The sequence below is a fragment of the Alosa pseudoharengus genome, unplaced genomic scaffold (genome assembly GCF_046254945.1).
Source record: "Alosa pseudoharengus isolate Yale_2024_CS ecotype anadromous, Long Island Sound unplaced genomic scaffold, YU_APseudo_1.1 YU_APseudo_1.1_scf_9, whole genome shotgun sequence".
In the NCBI taxonomy this organism is placed as follows: Eukaryota; Metazoa; Chordata; class Actinopteri; order Clupeiformes; family Clupeidae; genus Alosa; species Alosa pseudoharengus.
In genome coordinates, this window is record NW_027468881.1 from 6,340,985 (window position 1) to 6,363,484 (window position 22,500).

At 48.5% G+C, this 22,500-nt stretch overlaps 1 protein-coding gene across 2 annotated transcripts in view; it reads left to right on the top strand.

Moving 5' to 3' along the window:
• The window catches only part of zbtb46 (zinc finger and BTB domain containing 46), a 90,142-nt gene that overhangs the window by 18,210 nt on the left and 49,432 nt on the right, over positions 1 to 22,500 (top strand). For both annotated transcript variants that reach the window (XM_076275900.1, XM_076275899.1), the window contains exon 2: positions 6,774 to 7,873. In XM_076275900.1, coding sequence (XP_076132015.1) covers positions 6,811 to 7,873 — 1,063 coding nt within the window. In that variant the 5' untranslated portion in view covers positions 6,774 to 6,810. The remainder of the gene's footprint in view (positions 1 to 6,773; positions 7,874 to 22,500) is intronic.

Here is a 22,500-nt window from a genome sequence, read left to right on the forward strand (position 1 = left end):
TTGTGTCTGTGTTAGGGATGTGGGGGGGTATGTGAGCTGGAGTGGGAGAGTTTAGTTTGTGTGTGTGTGTGTGTGTGTGTGTGTGTGTGTGTGTGTGTGTGTGTGTGTGTGTGTGTGTGTGTGTGTAGAGAGAGAGGGCTGTGTGAGGACAGGTCCTTGGCTCTGCCACTCATCCTGGCGGTGTCCTTGTTTCGCGCTGCTCTCCTCCCGCCTCCGTGACCTCGGCTCTGGCTCTGCTGCCGGACTCACCTTCATGCCTGGGGAAGCAGGCTTACTCAGTGTGTGTGTGTGTGTGTGTGTGTGTGTGTCTAAGGGGGGTGTAAATGTGTGTGTGTGTGTATAAGGAGTTTGTGTATGTAAGGAGGGTGTGTATGTGTGTGTGTGTGTGTGTGAGTGCAGTAGCAGCCCAGGCGGAGAGGTTAAGTCTCTCAAAGCCTTTTAGATCCGCTCTCGTCACTCAGTGTGCTGGTGACGCTCCGTCCTCACCTGTGCCAGCTGGCACTGCGCCAGACCTCGGCCAAGAGGGGTGGTACCTGAGTGTGTGTGTGTGTGTGTGTGTGTGTGTGTGTGTTGAGGGGGGGGGGACTGATGGGCACCACGCACCATGCCATGCTGTGCCATGCCACACCAGGCAGGCTGGCTCGCTGGCATGGGGCGGGCACATACAAGTCTGGCACACAACAGCTCTCTGCATGCATGTGTGTGTGTGTGTGTGTGCGTGCGTGTGTGTGTGTGTTTGTTGCTGCTGTTGTTGTTGTTTGGGAGGTCTGACTTGTCTGGATCCAGCAGTGCGTGTTTGTGTTTATGTGTTTGTTATTTTGGGCATGTGTGAGTGTGGGTCTATGTGTGTGGGTCTATGTTTGTGTGTGTGTGTGTGTGTGTGTGTGTGTGTGTGTGTGTGTTTCCTCTTCCGGTCCATCTCGTCCCGGGGCGCTGCCAGCTTCAGCGGATTGGGGATTAACCCCAGGATAATGGCCCTGATGCCCAGTTGAGTGGTTTTAAAATTATTGGCTGCCCGAGAATCGCACTGACGCAGGCAGGACTTAGGCCCTCTCTCTCTCTCTCTCTCTCTCTCTCTCTCTCTTTCTCTGTCTTTCTCTCACTCTTTCCCCTCCTCTCTGTCTTGAGCCTCCCACTACCCCCATCCCCCTTCCTTTCATTCTCTCTCTCTCCCCATCCTTCCTCTCATTCTCTCTCTCTCTCTCCATCCTTCATTCTCTCTCTCTCCCCATCCTTCGAGGTCAAGACACACTCCCCTCTCCCTTCTGCCTGTGAGGGACAGAAATAAAAAGGGAAAGGGAAAAAAAGAAGACCCCCCCCCCCCTACCCCCCCTTCTCACGGCTGTGCTGTGCCACCTCTCCCGTTCTCTCACTTTATCTCTCTCTGTCTCTCTCTCTCTTTGTTGACTTTCTTTCTCCCTCTGTGTCTCTCTCTTTCTGTCTCTCTTTGTCTTACTCCTTCTTTGTGTCACCTTCTCCCTCACTCTATCTCTCCATCCCTCTCTCCTTCTCTCCCTCTCTCTCTCTCTCTCTCTCTCCCTCTCTTTCCCCCAGCGGATCAGGGCTACCTCGTGTGTCTTGGTGGCGTGCTGGGGAGGGTGGGCAGGGGTATGTTTGGCTGCGGGAGGAGCGGCCAGTCACATCCCATTTGGCCGGAGCTGGCTGACAGGGACTCTAAGTTCTGGTGGCACACTTTACCATACCCCTGCACGCCACACAGCCTCTGACCGCCGCCACCGACGTGCCATCTCTTTGTCACACACACACACACATGCCCAGACACACAGACAGACATATAAACACACACACACACACACATACACACACGCACACATGCACACACGCACGCATACACATATGAACAGACATACACACACACACACACACATGCCCAGATACACACACACACACACACACACACACACACACACACACACACACACACACACACACACACACACACACATGTTCTCACACATGTCCAGACACACAGACAGACATATGAACACACACACACATACACACACGCACACATGCACACACACACGCATACACATATGAACACACACACACACACACACACACACACACACACACACAGACACACACACACACATGCATATGTACACACACATAAAAGCTTTTCTTCTTTTTGGGTTGTTTGTGTGTACTCCTCACATTGTGATTTTAATCAGAATCGGTCCTTCCCACATCCTAAATCAGAATCTGTCCTTCCCACATCCTAAATCAGAATCTGTCCTTCCCACATCCTAAATCAAAGGGAGATAGCCAAGGTGTAGTGACTGCAATTCACAGAAATTACCTTGTGTGTGTGTGTGTGTGTGTGTGTGTGGGTGTGTGTTTGTGTGTGGGTGTGTGTTGGTTGGGGTGTATGTGTGTTTGTTCATTGGAGTTTACTAAAGTTTATTGAACAGCTCACAAATGTACTTGAGCACCTGAATACTTAATAGCCATTAATGAATGTGTTTGTAATGCCTTATACAGTAGATACCAGGTAGTGTGACCGATTCTGAACAGGTCCCGCCTGACAAAGAAAGAGAAATGATGGCAAATATTTGGACACAGTTTTTTTTCTTTGAAGTCTCTACACACAAATGGTCTACAGAGGTAGTTCTAGGTGAGCAAATGCGGATGCTGGAGGTAGAGTTACGGTTGTTGAACGATTGAACAATTTGGATAACGAATTTGCCTCACATTTGCTTCAAACGTTTTGCTTTTGTTTGGCAAATTGAAGTGCCCCTCCGGTCTGGGGCACGCGTAGTCTGGAACGTCCCAGTCGCCTGCCTCGTATGGTCTCATTGGGGGTTGCATGGCCTCCTTGTCCATTAAATTATTTGTCCTTTTTTTCTATTTACTTTTGTTTGCTCCACTAAACTCCAGCTCCCTCTGGTCCAACTGAGGCAGAAAATCTGATTAGACCTTCCTGCTTTATCTCGCACTCAATATGCTGCCTCCTGGTTTTGTGTCTATCTATCAATGGCTTCTATTTGTGCTGCTATTGTACAGCTCCCAGTCTGTATGACTTCCTCCATCATGGAGAGAGAAAAAAAGGGTAAAAGAAAAAAAAAGAAAAGAAAAAAAATCTGTTCCCATGTTGAACTGGGGAGATTTAAATGTTTAAGTCTTTAACCCTGCTTCCTGGCCATAACTAAAGGTTGCACACGCAGTGAAAGCTCTGTGAAATCTTTTGATGGGCTGTTCGGTGTGAACAGAGAGGACTTTTTTGTGACGAGTATGAAAAGGTATGAAACAGAGGTCACTTCCCTGACTCTAATTGATTCATTGATTTATTTCGTGGGTTTTTACTCTTGTGTTTCTGTGTGTGTGTGTGTGTGTGTGTGTGTGTGTGTGCGTGCGTGCATGCATGCGTGCGTGCATGTGTGTGTGTGTGTGTGTGTGTGTGTGCATGTGCACATGTGTGTTTTTTTGGGGGTGTCATAGTTGTGTGTGTATGTGTGCGTGTGTGTGTGTGTGTGTGTGTGTGTGTGTGTTGTAGTAACCTTGATTGTGCAAAGTTGTCTGATTTTCAGCCCCACTCTCTAAAAGACTTGCGGCGTAAAAGGTGAGGAACAATTCAGCCACGTGAAAGCACCTGTATTCAGTGTGTGAGGTGAGAGGTTGCGGCCCTGAATTATTACCTTGGCACTGCAGTGAAAAGCTCTGTCTCTTTTCAAAACTCGATAGAACAAGGTTTTTTTTTCTTCTTTTTTTATGTGTTGAAAAGGGGTTGAAAAGAAGGCCCTATACAGCCATCAAACCATCAATGTTGCTCTGTTGTCTTTGCGCCTGGCAGGGTCTTTTATTCCCAATGATTTGAGGGGGCGATGGTGAACAGGAGGGGGGGGGGGGGGGGTCGGGGGTGGTAGTGGTGGAAGAAAGAAGCAAGACGGCCTGAAGGTATCCAAATTAAAACACCTTAAAGGCAGCATTTGGAAGGCGACCAAAAGCCATTACCCAGAATTCATCGGCTGTCACACTTGCTCTGCGCCTCGTAGCGCGGCGGCAGCGGCCCCGTCTTTCAAGCAAGGTGTGCGTTTGTCCCGAGTGGACGCGGGAGAGGCGGTGGATTGATTTGATCCTACAAGCCATCAGGTTGAGAATAACTTTCCCAAACATGACCTGAAGTGCGCCGGCCCCGCAGCAAACGCTGCTGTCACTTCGGCCAACGCCGGCTGTCTGCCGCCGAGCGGCCCGATCTGAGCTGACAGGCCCGGCGCTCGCAAAACAAATCACAGCTCCGTTCAGTAACACTTCGCGTCCCCCCGATTTAGCCCCCAACCCGAGACGCGCGCGCACCACAGAGAGGGAGAGAGAGAGAGGGAGAGAGAGAGAGGGAGAGAGGGAGAGAGAGGGGAAGAGAGGCAGCTACACCTTGTCCCTAATGCACTGCACTGCACTGGGCTTTAAGGAGGTTACAGAGGGTGAGAAAGAGACAGAGAGAGAGAGAGAGAGAGGGAGAGAGAGGGAGAGAGGCAGAAAGGAGGGAAAAGGACAAGAGAGGGAAAGTGCTGGGGAAAGAGGGAGAGAGAAGGAGACAGCAGGAAGAGAGAAGGGGGGGAGGGAGGGGAGACAGAGAGAGGGAAAAAGGGAGAGTGGGGGGGTTGAAGGGAATAGAGGGATGGGGTGAGAAGATAAAGAGCTAAGAGGAAGGAGAGAACAGAGATGAAAGAAGAATGAGGGAAGAGAAGTGGGTTTCAGGGTTAAGGGAAGAAATGGGGGGAAACAGAGCACAGGAGAGTAGAGGAGAGAGGGGTGAGAAACTGGGCATAGGAGAAGAGAGGAAAGACAGTGAAAAAGAGAGAGAGAGCAGGGCGAGAGGAAGAATAAGGGACCAAGGAAGAAAGGATAAGAGCTGAGAGAGAGAAAGAGAGAGACAGCAGAGTGACAGTTTATATGGAGGTTGCAGCAGTTGCTACTTTACTGAATGTCAGTTTTTTTGTTTGTTGTTGTGCTATGCACTGTGTGGCAGCCCTGCTTCTCCTCTCCACGTCGCTCCTCTCCTCCATTTAGAGTGTCGGCATGGCAATGCATCGCCATGGCGGCCACAGGCATCTCCTCTTCTGTGTGGAGTCACAGCCTCTGTCGCTTCCATTTGCTCTGTCCTCCTTCGCCCATTCTACCCCCCCCCCATACACACACACACACAGACCCCCCACCCGTGAGCGACTCCAGAACAATTAACTGCCGGCGCTGTTTAATCAGGTCATCCACTGCTTCGCTTTAATTGATCGCGGCAGAGGTAGACATTGTTCAGGTGTCTATTGTTCAGCTAATAAATTGTGGATTTTTTTGTTTTCTCTGTCATTGTCGTTGTTATTATTGCCACCCTCCTTCATCCCATACGCCCCCCCATGTTTATCATCTGTGAAATAAAATCATCTGAGGCACACTTGAAGCCCTTTAATGCAGTCATCGCTGCTTCACTCACGCACTACCCCCCCAACACACCCCCATCTCTTCTCTTTTCTCCTTTCTCTTTTTTTTGTAAGTATGTGTTTGTGTGTGTGTGTGTGTGTGTGTTTGTGTGTTTGTGTGTGTGTCTGTGTGTGTGTGTGTGTGTGTGTGTGTGTGTGTGTGTGTGTGTGTGTGTGTGTGTGTGTGTGTGTGTGTGTGCGTGAGTTTGTGTGTATAAGCTGTTGTTAAATGGTTGCATTTAATTACCGTTTGTCAGTTAGTGGAGTGATCAAGTGGAAAATGGGTCTGCCAAATAGACTATTCATTTTGGAGAGTGAGGGTGATGGCAGCAGCCCAGTGGAGGGCCACCAGTAGCAGGAGCAAAGCCTCCTAAGGAGGGAGAGGGCCACCAGTAGCAGGAGCAAAGCCTCCTAAGGAGGGAGAGGGCCGGGGCAGCGGCAGGGCCCGGGGGTGGGGACGAGGAGGCCTCCATGGGTGTGTTGAGTGAGATGGGTGGGGTTGTTTGAGTCAAATTAAGAGTGATTTCTCTGACATAATGCCTCAGTTCCAGGGTGTTTTTTATTGGTTTACGAGGGAAAGATGGTGAACTTCATACAGCATCTCAACTACACATTTTGCCCTTTTGATTTCCTCTTTTCCACCACAAAAAAACTCTAAAGTGATAGATTATACTTTACTTTCGTTTCGGGGACAATAATACAACTGGTGTCAGATGTTATCTATTGACATTTTTGCTACTGAAAATGTACCCATGCCAGTCTGCTATGAGTAATAGCATTCTGAGAATGGAAACTGCTATGACTGTTGTGAGATACCCAACGATTAAACCAGTGTCCTCTGTCCTTACTGGTACTGGTACCGGCCCTATTTAACGCTCAGCTGATCTGTATCCAGATACTGAAGCAAGGCACAAATTTGTTTTTTTTTCCAACTGTAGACACCTCACTCTAATAACGAGTATATTTAGCATAAAGTGTAAACAGACACAGTGTGCACTGCCAAACCAGCCTCAAACAGAGATAATCTGTAAAGCAATTAGTACGGTGGCTTCACTAAACTGTATTGCGTGTTTATTACATGTGACAAAAGAGATACAAGATCATTTAGAGTATTTAATCAGAAAATATGAGTAAGCGCTCCATGACTGTCATTGATATCCACACACAGATGGCAAGCAATGAGCCCTTTGTGTGTAAGAAGATGCAATTTTCAACTACCCAACTATTTTTTCACTAACTATGTATGGGTACATTCGCATTCTCAGCGCTTCCCTGAAACTCCATTAACCAGAATGCATCTGTGCTTTTTTTTTGGTGTGTGTTTGTCCTTTCCATTAGACTCTCTTCAGTGAGAAGCGACCTACCAGATAGTCCAATGAATAACAGGAAGGAAGACATGGAGATCACTTCCCACTACCGACAGCTCCTCCGGGAGCTGAACGAGCAGCGTCAGCATGGCATCCTGTGTGACGTGTGCGTCATCGTGGAGGGCAAGATCTTCAAGGCGCACAAGAACGTGCTGCTGGGCAGCAGCCGCTACTTCAAGACGCTCTACTGCCAGGTCAAGAAGGTGTCCGAGCAGGCGGCCACCATCACGCACCTGGACATCGTGACGGCGCAGGGCTTCAAGGCCATCCTGGACTTTATGTACTCGGCGCACCTTGCGCTCACCAGCAAGAATGTCATCGAGGTGATGTCAGCGGCCAGCTACCTGCAGATGACCGACATCGTGCAGGCGTGCCACGGCTTCATCAAGGCGGCGCTGGACATCAGCATCCGCTCAGAGCTGGCCGACGAGCTGGCCGAGTTCGAGATGGCCGCCGCCGTGGGGTCAGGGGTTGGCGGAGGAGGCGGCGGTGGAGGAGGAGGAGGAGGAGGAGGGGGCGTGGTGGTGGTGCCGGGGGGAGGTGTTGTCGGGGGAGCCTCGGAGGCACTGGCGTCCATGATCTCGGGCCGCAGCTCGTCGCCGTGGCTAGCGCGCCGCACCAGCCCGGCCAACTCGTCGGGCGACTCGGCCATCGCCAGCTGCCACGAGGGCGGCAGCAACTACGGCAAGGAGGACCAGGAGCCGCCCAAGAGCCACGAGAGCCAGGAGGACGCCTGCTCGCAGTCCCTCTGGCCCGCAGACTACCGCTCCGTCCAGGTCAAAGAGGAGCAGGTCTCCCCCTCGAACTTACAGGACGGCCCCGGTGGCGGCGGCAGAGGGGGCGGCAGTGGCGGCCGAGGTGCCCAGAGCGGCGGTGGCCCCCCGGGGGAGCAGGGTGCCGGGGGCGAGGGCGGCTGGCAGCCCTCCGGTTCCGGGCGGAGGAAGAACCGCAAGAACAAGGACACGGTGCGGCACATCACCCAGCAGGCGGACGGGGACAGCCGGGCCACGTCGCCACTGCCCTCCATGCTCGCCTCGGCAGGCTGGAACTTCGGCAACCAGGACATGCCAGGTAGGACAAGCTGGAGTGGACCGGACCGCGGGGTCTGGGGCAGCCGTGGAGGGAGGGAGGGAATTGAGGAAGGGAGGGAGAGAGAGAGTGGAAGGGAAGGAGAGAGGGAAGGAAGGAGGGAAGAGAGGAGGTCATTTGGGGAGAAGTGGGGAGATGCTTTGAAAACTTCTGAATGGTTTGAATGTAAGTCTTAATTGTGGATCTTGTAGTTTATGTGGCCGTTGTGCACTTTGAAAAGTGTGATGGAATTAAGTAGTCAGACTACTGGGTAGCTTTTATGTTCTTTTGACATTTTCTTATGTCACTTTTAATGAGCCATTTTATGATAGAGGGTTTGGAACTATTGGTGGAGGGAGAAGTGTTCCAATAGAGCTTTGTGAAGTTTCCTGTTTCGTGGCTGTTCTACTGTTCAGTTCTTTTAGAAACTACACTTGCAGCAGTATTACACAAATACTAAAATAATAATAATAAACAATGGTTATACATTGTTGTAGTATAAAAGTAAATTGCAATCAGAGATTAATAAGTTCAAAATGACAGTTGTATTCATACAATTCAACTTGTAGAACAGGACTGACTCTGGCACAGATTTGGTTTCTTTTACTACTGGTTGTAGACAGATGTGCTGAAATGCTGTTGGTGTACCACACCTCCATTTCACAAAGACAAAACACACTGCAGTCATGCCACGATTCTATCAAATAAATACTGATCTGACAGAGGGTGCTTTTAAAGAAGGTGTGAAAAGCTTCCCCTGGGGATAGCTCTTCATGTCCTTAATAAATGTCTATCCAAGGAGCTCTCTCTCTCTCTTTCTCTCTCTCTCTCTTTCTCTCTCTCTCCCTCTCTCCCCAGTCAACCTACTAAACAAAACGGGAGCATTTGAAAGGGGGGTGGCGAGAGAAAGCCCTACCTGTCCCTTCTGCATTTAGCAGCAGAGAGTTGATAGGTATGTAGATCATTATAAAAGTGAGGCAACACTAATCTCCTGTGTATTGAAGGAGTTGGCTGAGAAATGGGTACACACAGACACTCACTCACTCAAACACACACACACAGACACAGACACAGACACACACAGACACACACACACACACACACACATACTCTTTGAGAAAACAGGATAATTGAATTGACCTCACTAGCTGCGAGGATTAAAGAGGTGGCCTGTCTTCCTGATTGGAGGCTCCTCCCCTCAGGGGGCTTAGGGAAGGTCCTGTAAAGAGTAACTGCGTTGGGAGAAGGGGACATGTGTGTGTGTGTGTGTGCGCATGTATGGGTGTGTGTGTGTGTGTGTGTGTGTGTGAGTGTGTGCGCATGTGTGTGTGTGTGTTGGGGATGGGAGGGGTAAGGGGGGGAAACAGAGATCTACATTAGCTTATAATGAGTAGACGTGCTTAACTCTAAACCCGTCGGAGTGTGGTAGATAGAGAGAGCTGGCCTGGTGCGGAACTCTCCACTTCACACACTTCCAGAGCTAGGCCACAGGTAAACCTAGACGCAGGTGACGCCATAGCCACAGCTAAGTTCACCACAGGGGTAAATCCATGTCTACCTGTCCTACTCCCAAGCCTACAATACGACAGATTCACTCCGCTTTAGAGCAGTCCTGTAATAGGCACCTGGAGTTCCGTTATGCAGGCTGCTGACTAGTTTTAAAGCAGGGGTCTCAAACTCCCGGCCTGCGGGCCAAACAACGATACTGATTAAAATAGACGATAGATCCAAGTACTAGGCTACTCTCCTCCACTATTTGCTAAACATCCAGAGCTTGATTCAAACCCAAAATCGCTGCACAAAGTTTTCAGGAAATACTTGTATTACACGCGAGAAACACAAAGACGTGCATTTGTAATGACGCGATGCAGACCATAGTTTTGCACAAATTGAAGCAGAAATAGGCCTACACCAAATGTTGAAAAACGTTCACGTGTGATGAAGTCTTAGGTAGGCTATGTTATTCACCTATTCTGATTCTGAAGGAGAATATCCTTTTGGAGATTATGATCGATCGTCTATTGACAGTGATAGTCTCGGTGCGTCTGTGAATGGAGGTGCGTCTTTACGTGTATACAACAGTGTCCACTAAGCATAGGCTACCATGCTTATTTCGACCCTCTGCCCAACATAGCTCGGTAATCGTGATGATAGTGTCCGTAATGGACGTGGTACAGACAGCAGGGCTAGTAGAAATAGGGCTCTGAAGAACTACAAAGTCACCCTCGATAGGAACTGATTTGACCAGGTTTATTGTAGGCCTTGTGATTATAGGCCAGTAATAGTTTGTTGGTATAGGCCTACATCTTTAGGTGTTTTCCTGTTAATTTGTTATGTGGGTAGTATGACAAAAAAGAAAGTAAACCTGCTCAAATATGTTCACCCAGTATTTACTAAAAGGTGCATAATTTGAGGTGCTTGCCATCCAGTGGCAAATTAGATGGGTAAATGTACCCCCTTCATAAACTTTTGTGTATACAGTAGGACTTTATCTCTGACCACTTTCAAGCCATGGCCTTTTGAAATTTTGATATAAAAATCCAATGGTGTTGCTTTCTTAACCCTGACGCCTATTGCCAGGTTTAAAAAAGTTATGAGAATAAAATATTTTTATTTGGTGTAAAACACACCCATAGGCCTACCTGTTTTTATGCTTTTTTGTTTGTTTTTGTTTGTATTAATATTTATTTTAATCTTATTTATTTGATCATTATTTTATTTAGAAGCTACAAGGTTGCTAGCACAGGTGTCTAAAAATAGATAAAAAATACTTGCACTTTCTGTTTGTAGTTTTGTGTTTGAAAAGTATTTATTTGAAAAGTACAGTATTTGAAAAAAACATTGCATTTTAGGAAATAGCCGTTCTTTTTCGTATTATTCTTTAACACTGATGTGGCCCTCCAATCAGATGACATTGGCAGAAGTGGCCCCCAGCTCATTTGAGTTTGAGACCCCTGTTTTAAAGGCTGCCGATTAACACTACTCTCTACTATCTCTGGTTGCATGTGTCACCAATTTTATGGTCAGTTACTCGTCAGTTACTGGTTACATGGTCAGTTACTCGACAAGTTCGCCCAGAGCTGCAAAACTATGCTGTGCCACCATGCATACATGAACCATAAATGCCATGTATGTTCAGATTGCCATGGTGTGGCCTACATGGTACTCAGCTGCCCCAAGTTGTCAGTAATACGATGACTGACATGTTTAGTAATGCACAGTATAGCTAGGCTTTGGGCAGAGTGAGATTTAAGATTTAAGTAAGAATGATCCGCGCGCGGGGGGTAATGATTTAATCTCGTTCTAAACGAGGGCGAGTTCACATCCCAGTGGTCATCTGGGTTTCTCTCTCCACTCATCGTATAAAATCCTGACACAGTAAATATTGGCCCCGTGACGACTACTTTCCCCCGCGAGTGTGTGTGTCGGTCGAAAGGAGAATGTGGAGGGACTGAGAGAGAGTGAGAAGGTGATGCCCTGATCGGCCATATTGTGGACTTTCCCTCACGAAGGGACTATTTCAGTTCCGTCACCTGCTCCGCTGGTCTCACATTGCGCAACATCGCGTTGACATCAGGAGCTTCATTTGGGGCAAAAACACTGAAAACTTTCCCGTGATGTTTCGGTATTAAACCACGGTGACCGCACACATGCCCCCACACACGCATGCTCATACACACACACACACGCTCACACACACACACTTAGCATGGTGGGAAAGAAAAATGACGCCCCATCACTAAATATAGTGCTACATCCTGTGAGGCAACCCTTATCACACAAAATCTCCCAGTTTCATGACCAAGTGCACACGCAGAAAGGGACGTAGCTTGACAAGCGTCTCTTCATGAAATAATGATCTATTTTTATACATCTTGTGCTTTGTGTCTCACATTCTATTAGGCATTTGTGCTGCTTGAGCATGACGCTCCCACAGCAGAGCACTAAATTACTGTCTGCCCAGTCTTCTTTCAATAATGTGATAATGAATAAGGGTGAATGTGCTAAAGAGGACTGTCCATGTATGTGTGTGTGTGTGTGTGTGTGTGTGTGTGTGTGTGTGTGTGTGTGTCTCTGTCTGTGTGTGTGTGTATGTACTCCCATTCTACCATCAGCTCAGGCGTCCAACAAGTAGCCTGTTTCCAGCATCCAGTCCCCTAAATGAGTGCTGGCGGCTCCGGTTTGTTTCCCTGAGTCTGCCCTGTGATGGTGGTGCCTTTTTTAATTGGCTGCCGTTGGCTGCGGCGCTTCTTGTCTTCCTCCTTCCTATCTTCTCACTGGAGTGGAAAGCACAAGCCGCTCTGTTCCCCCGGCTTTAGAAGAATGTTGAAATGTTAACATTAATGTTAGAAATTAATGTTTGTCTCTCAGAGATAACTCCCTGTCTCTTAAGCTGTGTGTGTGTGTGTGTGTATGTGTGTGTGTGTGTGTGTGTGTGTGTGTGTGTGTGTATGTGTGTGTGTGTGTGTGTGTGTGTGTGTGTGTGTGTGTGTGTGTGTGTGTGTGTGTGTATGTGTGTGTGTTTCAGAGAGGGAGAGAGAGAAAAAGAAGTGTGCATGTGTATGTTGTGTGTGTGTGTGTGTGTGTGTGTGTGTGTGTGTACGTGAATGAGTGTTGGGTGTAATCTTTTTTGTGTTTAAAGCACGTCCTCCTCAAAGACTTTTTGAATGGCTCAGAATTACAGCTTTTTGCCTGCCGAAGGGGCACTTAGAGCCCATTTAAACGTGGCCCCCCCTGAACACTGGCCGCTCGGAGGCAATCCCCCTCCCCCCGGGCGTCTGGAGTTACCGGGAGCAGCCTCGGGTTCAGGGGAACCTGAGCACGGCTGGACCAGCTCGCCCAGATACAGTGAAAGGCCACAGGAAGTGTTTAGTTGCAGGTGTTACGCTTTCGTGGCTCTGCCATAACCCCCCCCCCCCCCCCACACACACACACACACACACACACACACACACACACACACACACACACACACACACACACACACACACACACACACACACACACACACACACACACACACACACACCCCTCCTCGTTGTCTTCATTTTTGTATTTTTGTATTTTTCCCCTCTTCCATTTTACCGTGTCTGGGTCCTCGTGTCACAACTTTCAGCGGTTTGTGTAGCCATGGCGACGGGGCTGCGAGGATGTGAGAGGAGATGGCAGTTTATTCCGTGTTAAGTGCGGCTTAATTATTTCATCGCTTACTTTGGGGGATACATGCTCCGTGCCAGCGGCGTGGAGTGTGCCACTCGCGCCTCAAGCGCCTCCGCGTGAGGAAAAGGAGAGGCGGGGAGGCGGGAGGGAGTTGCACCCATAATCCTTGTTTTCTTCTCCCGCTAAAGGTTAGCCGTTTCTCTTTCACGGCTAATCCAGAATATAGGCACAAACAGTGACTTTGTGGGCTAACCTTTTTATCCTCTTTTTTTCTTTCAGTCGTTTTCTTTTTCCTCTGTTTGGGTTAAGGAGGGTGCTGGGTTTTTGTAGGGCTCTTGGAGTCTGTGTGTGTGTGTGTGTGTGTGTGTGTGTGTGTGTGTGTGCGTGTGTGTGCGTGTGAGTGTTTGCAGTATTACTGAAGTGGGCAAGGATTACTGAGGGAGAGTGATTAGCAGGCCAGGTCAGTGTGGAGCCAGGAGGACTCTGTGGCTGTCTGCAGTCAATGGCTGCTTGGGCTCTCCACTCATACTAACACTCTCTTTCTCTCTCTCGCTCTCTCTCTCTCTCCACCCCACTCACTTCCTGTGTGTGTGTGTGTGTGTTATAGTCTCTAATTCCCCCTCCACATTTGTCTAAATGTAGAGGGGGAATGAGAGAGACAAGAACACACACACACACACACACACACACACACACACACACACACACACACACACACAGAGAGAGAGGAAGAGAGTGGGGGAAGAGAAAAAGAAAGATAAATATATATATATATATCTTAACTCTTCTTCTGACTTACTTTCTTTTTCTCTCTCTCTCTTTACATCTCTCTCTCCCCATCCTCTCTCTCTGGAGTAAGTTAGTGGAGTGTACACTTCCGCTAAGAGCCCACTCTAATTGCTTCATTCCTTATTGATACCATTTGTCCATATGTCTGCGGACGTGAAACTGCTACAGGGGAGTGTCCCCCTCTCTCATGGCGCTTGGAGTTTGGAGCTCAAGTTAATCCTGAGCGGAATGAGATAATGGCCTCGGCCTGATTTATATAATGGCTCTTCTCCATGACTTCTGTTAGACTGGGCTTTGAAGCGTGGCTCTTTTAAGTGCTTTGTGTATATTTTGGAAGTCGTCGAGTGTGCAGCCACTCACCGGTCCACCTTTAACTAAACACACACAGTGAATGGGCCGAGTGGTGGGGAAAAGGAGGGGGGGGGGGGTTAGCGCGCGGGCGGGTGACTGAGGCGCAGTCAGTGTGTGTTGTTGACGGCTGTGCGTTAAAAGAAAAGGGATAGCGGTGGTAATGCTCGGAGAAGCACAAAGAGAGACAGTGCGCCCGTCGTCCTTGTCCCCCGCCCCTCCGTCCGAGCCGAGCGCAGCGCAGCGCACGCTGGAAATGAAGAAGGAGTGCTAGTCGGCCAGGATAATAAGGTTTATCTGGAAAATGGCGCCTGCGGAAGCTAGCAAAGAGCTTTAGTGAGGCCATAGATTCCCTAAATGCAAATAAATGGAATCCCTCATTAAGTGCAGTGCATTCTTAATGTGTCTGTGCGTGTGGTGTGTGTGTGTGTGTGTGTGTGCATGCTCTCTGTGGCTGTGGACTGTGTGTGTGTGTATGTGCGTGTGTGTGTGTGAGCTCTCTGTGGCTCTGGACTGTGTGTGTGTGTGTGTGCGTGTGTGTGTGTGTGTGTGTGTGTGTGTGTGTGTGTGTGTGTGTGTGTGAGTGTGTGTGTGTGTGTGTGTGTGTGTGTGTGTGTGTGTGTGTGTGAGCTCTCTGTGACTCTGGACTGTGTGTGTGTATGTCTGGCTGTGGCATAACACTATTTTGGAAATGGGTTTATACAAAGACACTGTCCTGATCTCAGCGTGAACATCTGCTGTAGTATTGATGCTCTTCCTAAAAGTCGTCGCTCTAAAAAACATCTGTTTTTGACCGTAATGTTATTATAATCTGTGTGTCCTCTCTGGCCTGAGAGGTGGTTCACAATGTCCTATGGTTGGCACTAAAAACAAGATCATATAGGGTGCATTTTTGTGGTACTGTGTGTGTGTGTGTGTGTGTGTGTGAGAGAGAGAGAGAGAGTGTGTGTGTGTGTGTGTGTGTGTGTGTGTGTGTGTGTGTTTCTATCAGAAGAGTGAGGAGAAAGACTTAAGGCATCCCTTATTACGGTTTGGTTTGGAAGTGGGTGTCCATCCCAAAAATAGAAAACAGGAATGTTTCACCGACAGAATGTACACTTCCCTGTCTTTGACCAAGATTCCCAAATAGTGCATTCTTGTATTCCCAATTATTGACGAGTCCGAGTCGAGACCGAATCTTTGAGGAAGCAAGTCCGAGTCGAGACCGAGTCCTTTAGGAGTCGAGACCGAGTCGAGACCAAGACCATAAAAAAATGTCAGTTTTCATATTCATAATTTAATATCACCCCAGTTAATAATCAACCATTAGGCCTACAGACTAAGCTAGATTGGGAATTGTTTAGAGGAGCAGTCTTAACATCTTAATATGGACTATGCTGACCTACAGACACTCACCGGCAGCAGAGCCATAGAGATAAATAAACGGCTCTGACGGCAGTATCTTTGCATTGCACCATGGGATGTCATTTTTAGATAATGCCGGTCAACATTGCATTTTATTATTATTGTTGTTATGTGTTGTGTGTTTTTTTTATATGAACATAAAAAATGCGTTGGTCCCCAGGACTCGGTCTGAAATTACGAGTCCTTCTCCTCCCAGTGTGGTCTGAGACCGAGTCAAGACAGAGTCTTTGAAGGAACGAGTCCGAGACGAGACCGAGAAAGCAGAAATTGGTCTCGAGACCGGACTCGAGTACTACATCACTAGCTGACAGACATGCAGATGACATCAGTTCATAATAAGTGACGTATGACTGTAAGTCACACATGCCCTCTTTGTTAATGAAGTGGAGGATGGAGTATGAATAAACAATTAAATACTTTTTTACAGACTTGCTGATAATCCAGACAGAAAGCTGTTAAAGAGGCCATTTAACCTCTGTGATTTTCTGCCCAAGGTCTCGGGCTTGTCTCTGTGAGATATGACATGTTATAGGACAGGCTGCCTTAATCCCCAAAAACCAGTCTGAAGGGTCTGTGACACATTATGTCCCAAAGACCTTTCTCTCCTGCCAGTCAGGGGCTCATATTCGGCTTGACAGGAATCCAAAGTGGAGAAAACAAGCTTTAAGTCTCCCATCCATCTCTGGAAACTGAGGGCGGGGGTGGGGGGGTGGGGGGGCTTCATGACATTCTGTGTGTTGCCCAATATGGCAGACATCATGTCAGTCAACGGGCCATGTCACGGCTGGTGTCATTTTGATGAGAGTGTAACACACTCTGTGTGACAGGCCTGGTGTGAGTCAGTCGAGGGAAACAGGAGTTATTTCTCAGATATGTCTCGCCTCATTCCAAGGAAACAGGAGTTATTTCTCAGATATGTCTCGCCTCATTCCAAGAAAACAGGAATTATCTCTCAGATATCATCTCATTCCAGGAAAAGAAGTAATTTCCCTAAGTTCCCTAAGTGATTCTCACAATATTTATTTTTATCTATTTTTTGGGGGGGAACATGAGTCATTTCTCTATCTTATCCCACCCGATGGAAACTCTCAACCCAGTTTGTGACCCATTAGGCCTGTAGTCCATAGCAGTTTGAGTTGAAGGAAACTCAAGTAAATATAGAAGCCTGCAGGCATTTAGGATTTCTAATGAAGGATTGTCTTAAACAAACCTTTACCCAACCTGTGGAGGTGGGCATATGTTACCACACTAGAAATGCATTCATTTCTGTATAAAAGTGAAAAGACCTAGTGTCTTTTGTAACAGCAGTGATCATAAATTGAAATGTAAGGTGATTTTATTAAACGAGCTGTTCAACCATTTAATGCATTGAAATGAAATAATACATACTGTAATATGCGGATACCCATGGGTGTACATTGGGGCAGCCGTGGCTTACTGGTTAGCGCTTCGGACTTGTAACCGGAGGGTTGGCGGTTAGTATCCCGACCAGTAGGAACGGCTAAAGTGCCCTTGAGCAAGGCACCTAACCCCTCACTGCTCCCCGAGCGCCGCTGTAGCAGGCAGCTCACTGCTCGGGATTAGTGTGTGCTTCACCTCACTATGTGTTCACTGTGTGATGAGTGTGTTTCTCTAATTCACGGATTGGGATAAATGCAGAGACCAAATTTCCCTCATGGGATCAAAAGAGTATACTTATACTTATAGACACTGATGTGTTACAAATGTTTGTTGTGACTTGGTATTCTCCGGGGAGGTTTTATTAGCAATCACCCACTGGACCGTCAACTCCCCAACGCATTCAGAACATGTCACTGTGCCGTCCACTTCTGCTGTTCTAGGAACTAGCCATTTCCCCCTGAGATTCCCCTGCTTTAAGTCAAGATGCGCACGTCAGAGGATTGCAAAAAAATGGTTTTGTATTCTATTCATGAGTATATGCTTCATCACTCGATTCCTCATTTGATTGAAAGAGTTGAGCTCATGTCTGCGGTTTCTCTTGTTATTGCTTCCTCTTTGGGAATATCAGCATAATAGTGTGAGTGAGGGAATGTGTTATCGTGTTGGGTATGGCAGCAATGGTGTGTACCTGATTTACCTGCGAGGGCCTCTCTCTCTCTGTGTGTGTGTGTGTGTGTGTGTGTGTGTGTGTGCGTGTGTGCCTAGTCTAGTTTGCTGTTTGAGACCAACATTGTCCTTGTTAAACACCCTGAGGCTTAAAGAATGTGACCCCTCCAAGTACACACACACAGACTTCCGTGAACTCACGCCCTGACACACTCTCTCTCTTTCTCTCTCTCACACACACACACACACACACACACACACACACACACACACACACACACACACACACACACACAAATGGCAGTTTCATTGAGCCACACAGGAGAAAGTTAAAATTGTTGCTTAGTTTGTGTGGCATACAGACCATTAAACAGAACGCGTTAATGTTTACTGAGCTCCCAGTCGTGCTTGAGCTGAGACCACAGTGGTGTGCCCCCCCCCCCCCCCCTGATAGATCCTCATTGTTCTCCTCCCAAATACTCCTCCATTGTGTCTGAGCACTCTGTGCCTACCTCCCTAGAAAGGGCTTGTTGCGGTATTTCACGTTTGCACTTCACTCCGTCCATCGGTTGATGCTCTTATCTGACTTATTTTATAGTTCCCTTCCTCTCCCTGTCTCCCTACCCCATTAACGGTCACTAAAGTCTGACTAAAGTCCACCCGCTTCTCCTCCAGAGACCTCCAGAACCCTCGCCCCCGGTCCCCCTTGGTGTGTTTGTTTACTCTGTGCCAGTGCTGAGTCCTCCCTGTTGCCGCACCTGTGCCCGAGAGATGTTAGTCAACGATCAGGCATGACTGGACGCAGGGATGGACTCACACACACACACACACACACACACACAGATAGAGCTAGAGAGAGAGCCAGAGCCATCTGTGGGCCTAGGCAGGTGAGTCATAGCTGGCTGAAGACACGATGGCAAGTGAAACGACGCCTCAAGAAGATAGTACAAATCCTACAGAAAGAGAGAAAGGGAGAGAGAAGGAAAGAGAGAAGGAGAGAGAAAAGGAGACTGAAGGAGAAAGAGAATGAATTACTCCTACATTGTGCACGAGAGCCTCTCTCTCTCTGTAAACTCCTCCCTCTTTTTGTTTCTTCTTTCTTTCCCTTCTCTCTCTCTCCCTCTCTCCCCATTGCTCTTTCTCTCTCTTTCCCTCGCTCCCTGACTCAAGTCTCCACAGTGTAAAGGTGAGCGCGCAAACTAATGAGAGTGAACCCCTTTTGCCCCCTACCTCTCAGCATTCTCCCCATAGTATTTACACCTCATTAAACTTGAAAAAGGTTTAATATTTAAAACTCCGTGAACACAGCACAGCCCCCTCACCCGAGCACCTTTTCGAACGTTTTTTTTTTCTCTTTTTTTTTTCTTTTTTTCACCCTCCTCTCCTCTCCTCTCTCCACTCCTCTTTCTCCCAGTTTAATAATCTACTTTCATATTTCCTCCTAATATACTCGCTCTCCATTAAAACCAAAATAGATTTAATATTTCAGAGCTCGGACTTAATTTTTAACCCCATCTCGTCACACTTCAGTGCACTTGAGAATCTGGGTGAAGCTGCCTTCTCCCTACTTTTGAGCGTTAGAAGGGAGAGTTCAAACGTCACATTCTTTGTGTAACGTGTTCTGTGTTTCTTCTTCTTCTTCTCTCGCCCCTGAATCCCTCCCTCTTCCTCCCTCTTCCCCTTTTGGAACTTTTCTGTCCTCTACAGTTCTCTCTCTCTCTCTTTCTCTGTCGTTTTTGTCCCTCTCTTTCTCCCGCGCGTGCTTGCTCTCTCCTCATATGACTCCGTCTTCTTTGTTGAGAGAGGGAAAGGAGGAAAGGAGAGAGAGAGTGAGTGAGGCAAGGAAGGAAGGAGAGATAGAGAGAGCGTGTGAGCGAGGGAGAGAGAGAGAGACAGAGACAGAGGGGGGAATTTGAAGTTGTCGTCCCACCAGTGTGACCTCTGGAGACTCTCTCACCCCATGTACCCCCCCCCCCCCCCACACACACACACACACACACACACATAGACACACTCACACACTAACACACACACCCCTCATTGGCCCTTTGGGTTTTGTGTGTGTCTCCCTGAATGGGGCTTGAATGCCTGTTTGTTCTGAGGAGAAGCGTCATGTCGGACCGTCAGACAGACTGCTTGTGTTCCGCCTCCCCATTTTTACTGTTCTCCCTCCCTCTCTCTCTCTCTCTCTCTCTCTCTCTCTCTTATTCTCCCTTTCTCTCTCCACCCCTCCTCTGACATCTCTCAACCTTTCTCCTTCCTTCTCTTTGTCTCTCTCCATTCTGCCCATTCTTCTCCTCCGCTGCAGTGACATGCGTAGAGAGGAGAGTATTGGGCTTTTGAGAGGAGATATGGGCAGCACACCTCTCATACGGACTCACATTTATATTTTCACACATTCACACTCTCACTCTCCTCCTCAACCTGCCTCCCTCAATGCCTCTTTCCCTGGCAACTACTCTTTCCTACTCCCCCCCCCCTTTCTCTCTCTCTCTCTTTCTCTTTCTTTTTCTTTCTCTTTTCTTTCTCTCACTCACTCACCCCCCCCAATTCTACCTCCCCTTCTATCTCCTGCCCTTTCTCTCTCTATTTTTTCTCTCTCTCTATTTTCTCTCTCTCTCTCTTTCACCCCCTCTCCCTCCCTCCCTCCCTCCCTTTTTAAAAGCAGTGAGTGAGCCTGCTGTCTCTCTGGGCCCGGTAAACCATGGCTACCACAGCCAGGCCTCTCACCACCCACGTTTCCTTTTGTGTCATTTCTCCCCCTGCATTGTGAGTGCTTTGGACAGCACTAGCGCCAGAGTCCCCAGTGGCCCGATCTGCTCCAAGGACTTTCCAGCCCAGCACCACCACCACTGCTGCTGCTACTGCTGCCTTGTGGGTCGTGTCAATGCACACACACATACACACAGATACGCACACACACACACACACACACACACACACACACACACACACACACACACCTCATGGGTCGTGTCAGTGCACACAGACAAACACACACACACACATACACACACACACACACACACACACACACACACACACACACACACACACACACACACACACACACACACACTGCTGTAAGTCGTGTACACATCGTGTAGCACCAACCAGGTTCGGGCCAGGCCTTATTTCACACGTCACTCAAAAATAACTATGCTCCCCTTCCTCACACTATCCCCTGCACAGAGCCTCACCTCACCTCTGTCAGACACACACACACACACACACTCACACACACACACTCTCACACACACACACACACACACACACACACACACACACACACACACACACACACACTTCAGCGGCTGCTTCTTTTCCCTCCCAAATAAGTGGACACCTGCTCTAATAATAGAGGGCCTGGCCGCCCTGCTCACAAGTGCTGGTGGACAGGAAGAGCCCCCTCTTTACCAGCACATGATGTCATTTTCCGAAGCGTCAGCAACCCCCCACCTCTGAGCAGGCTGCCACTGGAACCTGGTAGAGACAGGGCCTGTGTGTGTGTGTGCGTGTGTGTGTGTGTGTGTGTGTGTGTGTGGGTTGGCTGGGTAAGATGGTCTGTGTATGTGTGCGTGTGTGTGTGTGTGAGTGAGAGAGAGAGAGAGGGAGAAAGGGAGAGAATTTGTGCACTGCGTAGGGTAAGGTTGGTGTATGTGTGTGGTGTGTGTGTGTGTGTGTGTGTGTGTGTGTGTGTGTGTGTGTGTGTGTGTGTGTGTGTGTGTGTGTGCGCGTTTGTGTGTGTGTGTGTAGGGGTGGTTGTTAAAGAAAGAGGGGGTTTTGCCAGGGAGGGATAGAGAGAGCGAGGGAGAGATAGTGAGTGATAGGGAGTTAAAGATTACACCCACCCCACCCCACCCCACCCACCCCACCCACCCCACTCACACCTGTGGTTGCTCTGTGCCTGTCTGCACCAGGCAAACCCTGCTCTGGCCATATCGATCCAGCAGTGCCTTTTTCATTACCCACAATGCACTGAGTAAGAGGATATCCTGTTGGCAGGGACAGGACCTGGTTGAACATTCACCGACTGGAGCCTACGAGCGAAAGAGTGAGCGAGACCTCGAGGAGGAGCTTGTGTTCTCTCTCTCTCTCTCTCTTTCTCTCTCTCTCTCTCTCTCTCTCTCTCTCTCTTTCTCTCTCTCTCTCTCTCTCTCTCTCTCTCTCTCTTTCTCTCTCTCTCTCTCTCTCTCTCTCTCTCGCTCTCTCTCTCTTTCTCTCTTTCTGCACGGCAGGAAAGCGCCTCGCTCTCTCTCTTTCTTTACTGCACACGCCCAAAAGAACATTTCCAAAAGCACACCTCTGCACTTTTTTCCCCTCCCCTCTCCCTTTGTCTGCTCTCCTCCTTTCCCCTAAACTCTTCTCTCTCTCTCTCTCTCTCTCTCTCTCTCTCTCTCTCTTCATTTCCTCTGCTGCAATAGCCTCACCTCCTCTCACCTCCTCCCTTCCTCATGACTATTGTCATCCTCTCTCCATGACGGTTCTCCTTCTCTTCTCTTCTCTTCTCTCCTCTTGCCCTCCCCTCCTCATGCCTTCACCACTATCTCTCCACCAACTCGTCTCCTCTCCTCCTCTCCTCCTTTCTCCACTCCCCCCTTCCCCAAGCCCACTGCCCCCCCCTCTAGAACAGTTGTCATCATCATCTCTCCTCCTGATATGAGTATGACTTTTCTCCTCCTCTTTTTACCTCCTCCTTTCCTGTCATCATCTCCCCTCTCCTCCTGCTCTCATCTTCTCTCCTCTTTGACTCTTCCTTTTCTCCTCTCTTTTCTCCTCTCCTTCTTTTCCCTCATCATCTCTCCTCTCCTCTCCTTTCTCCTCTCCCTCCGGCTCTCCGAGGCCTCCCCAGCACGTCCCCT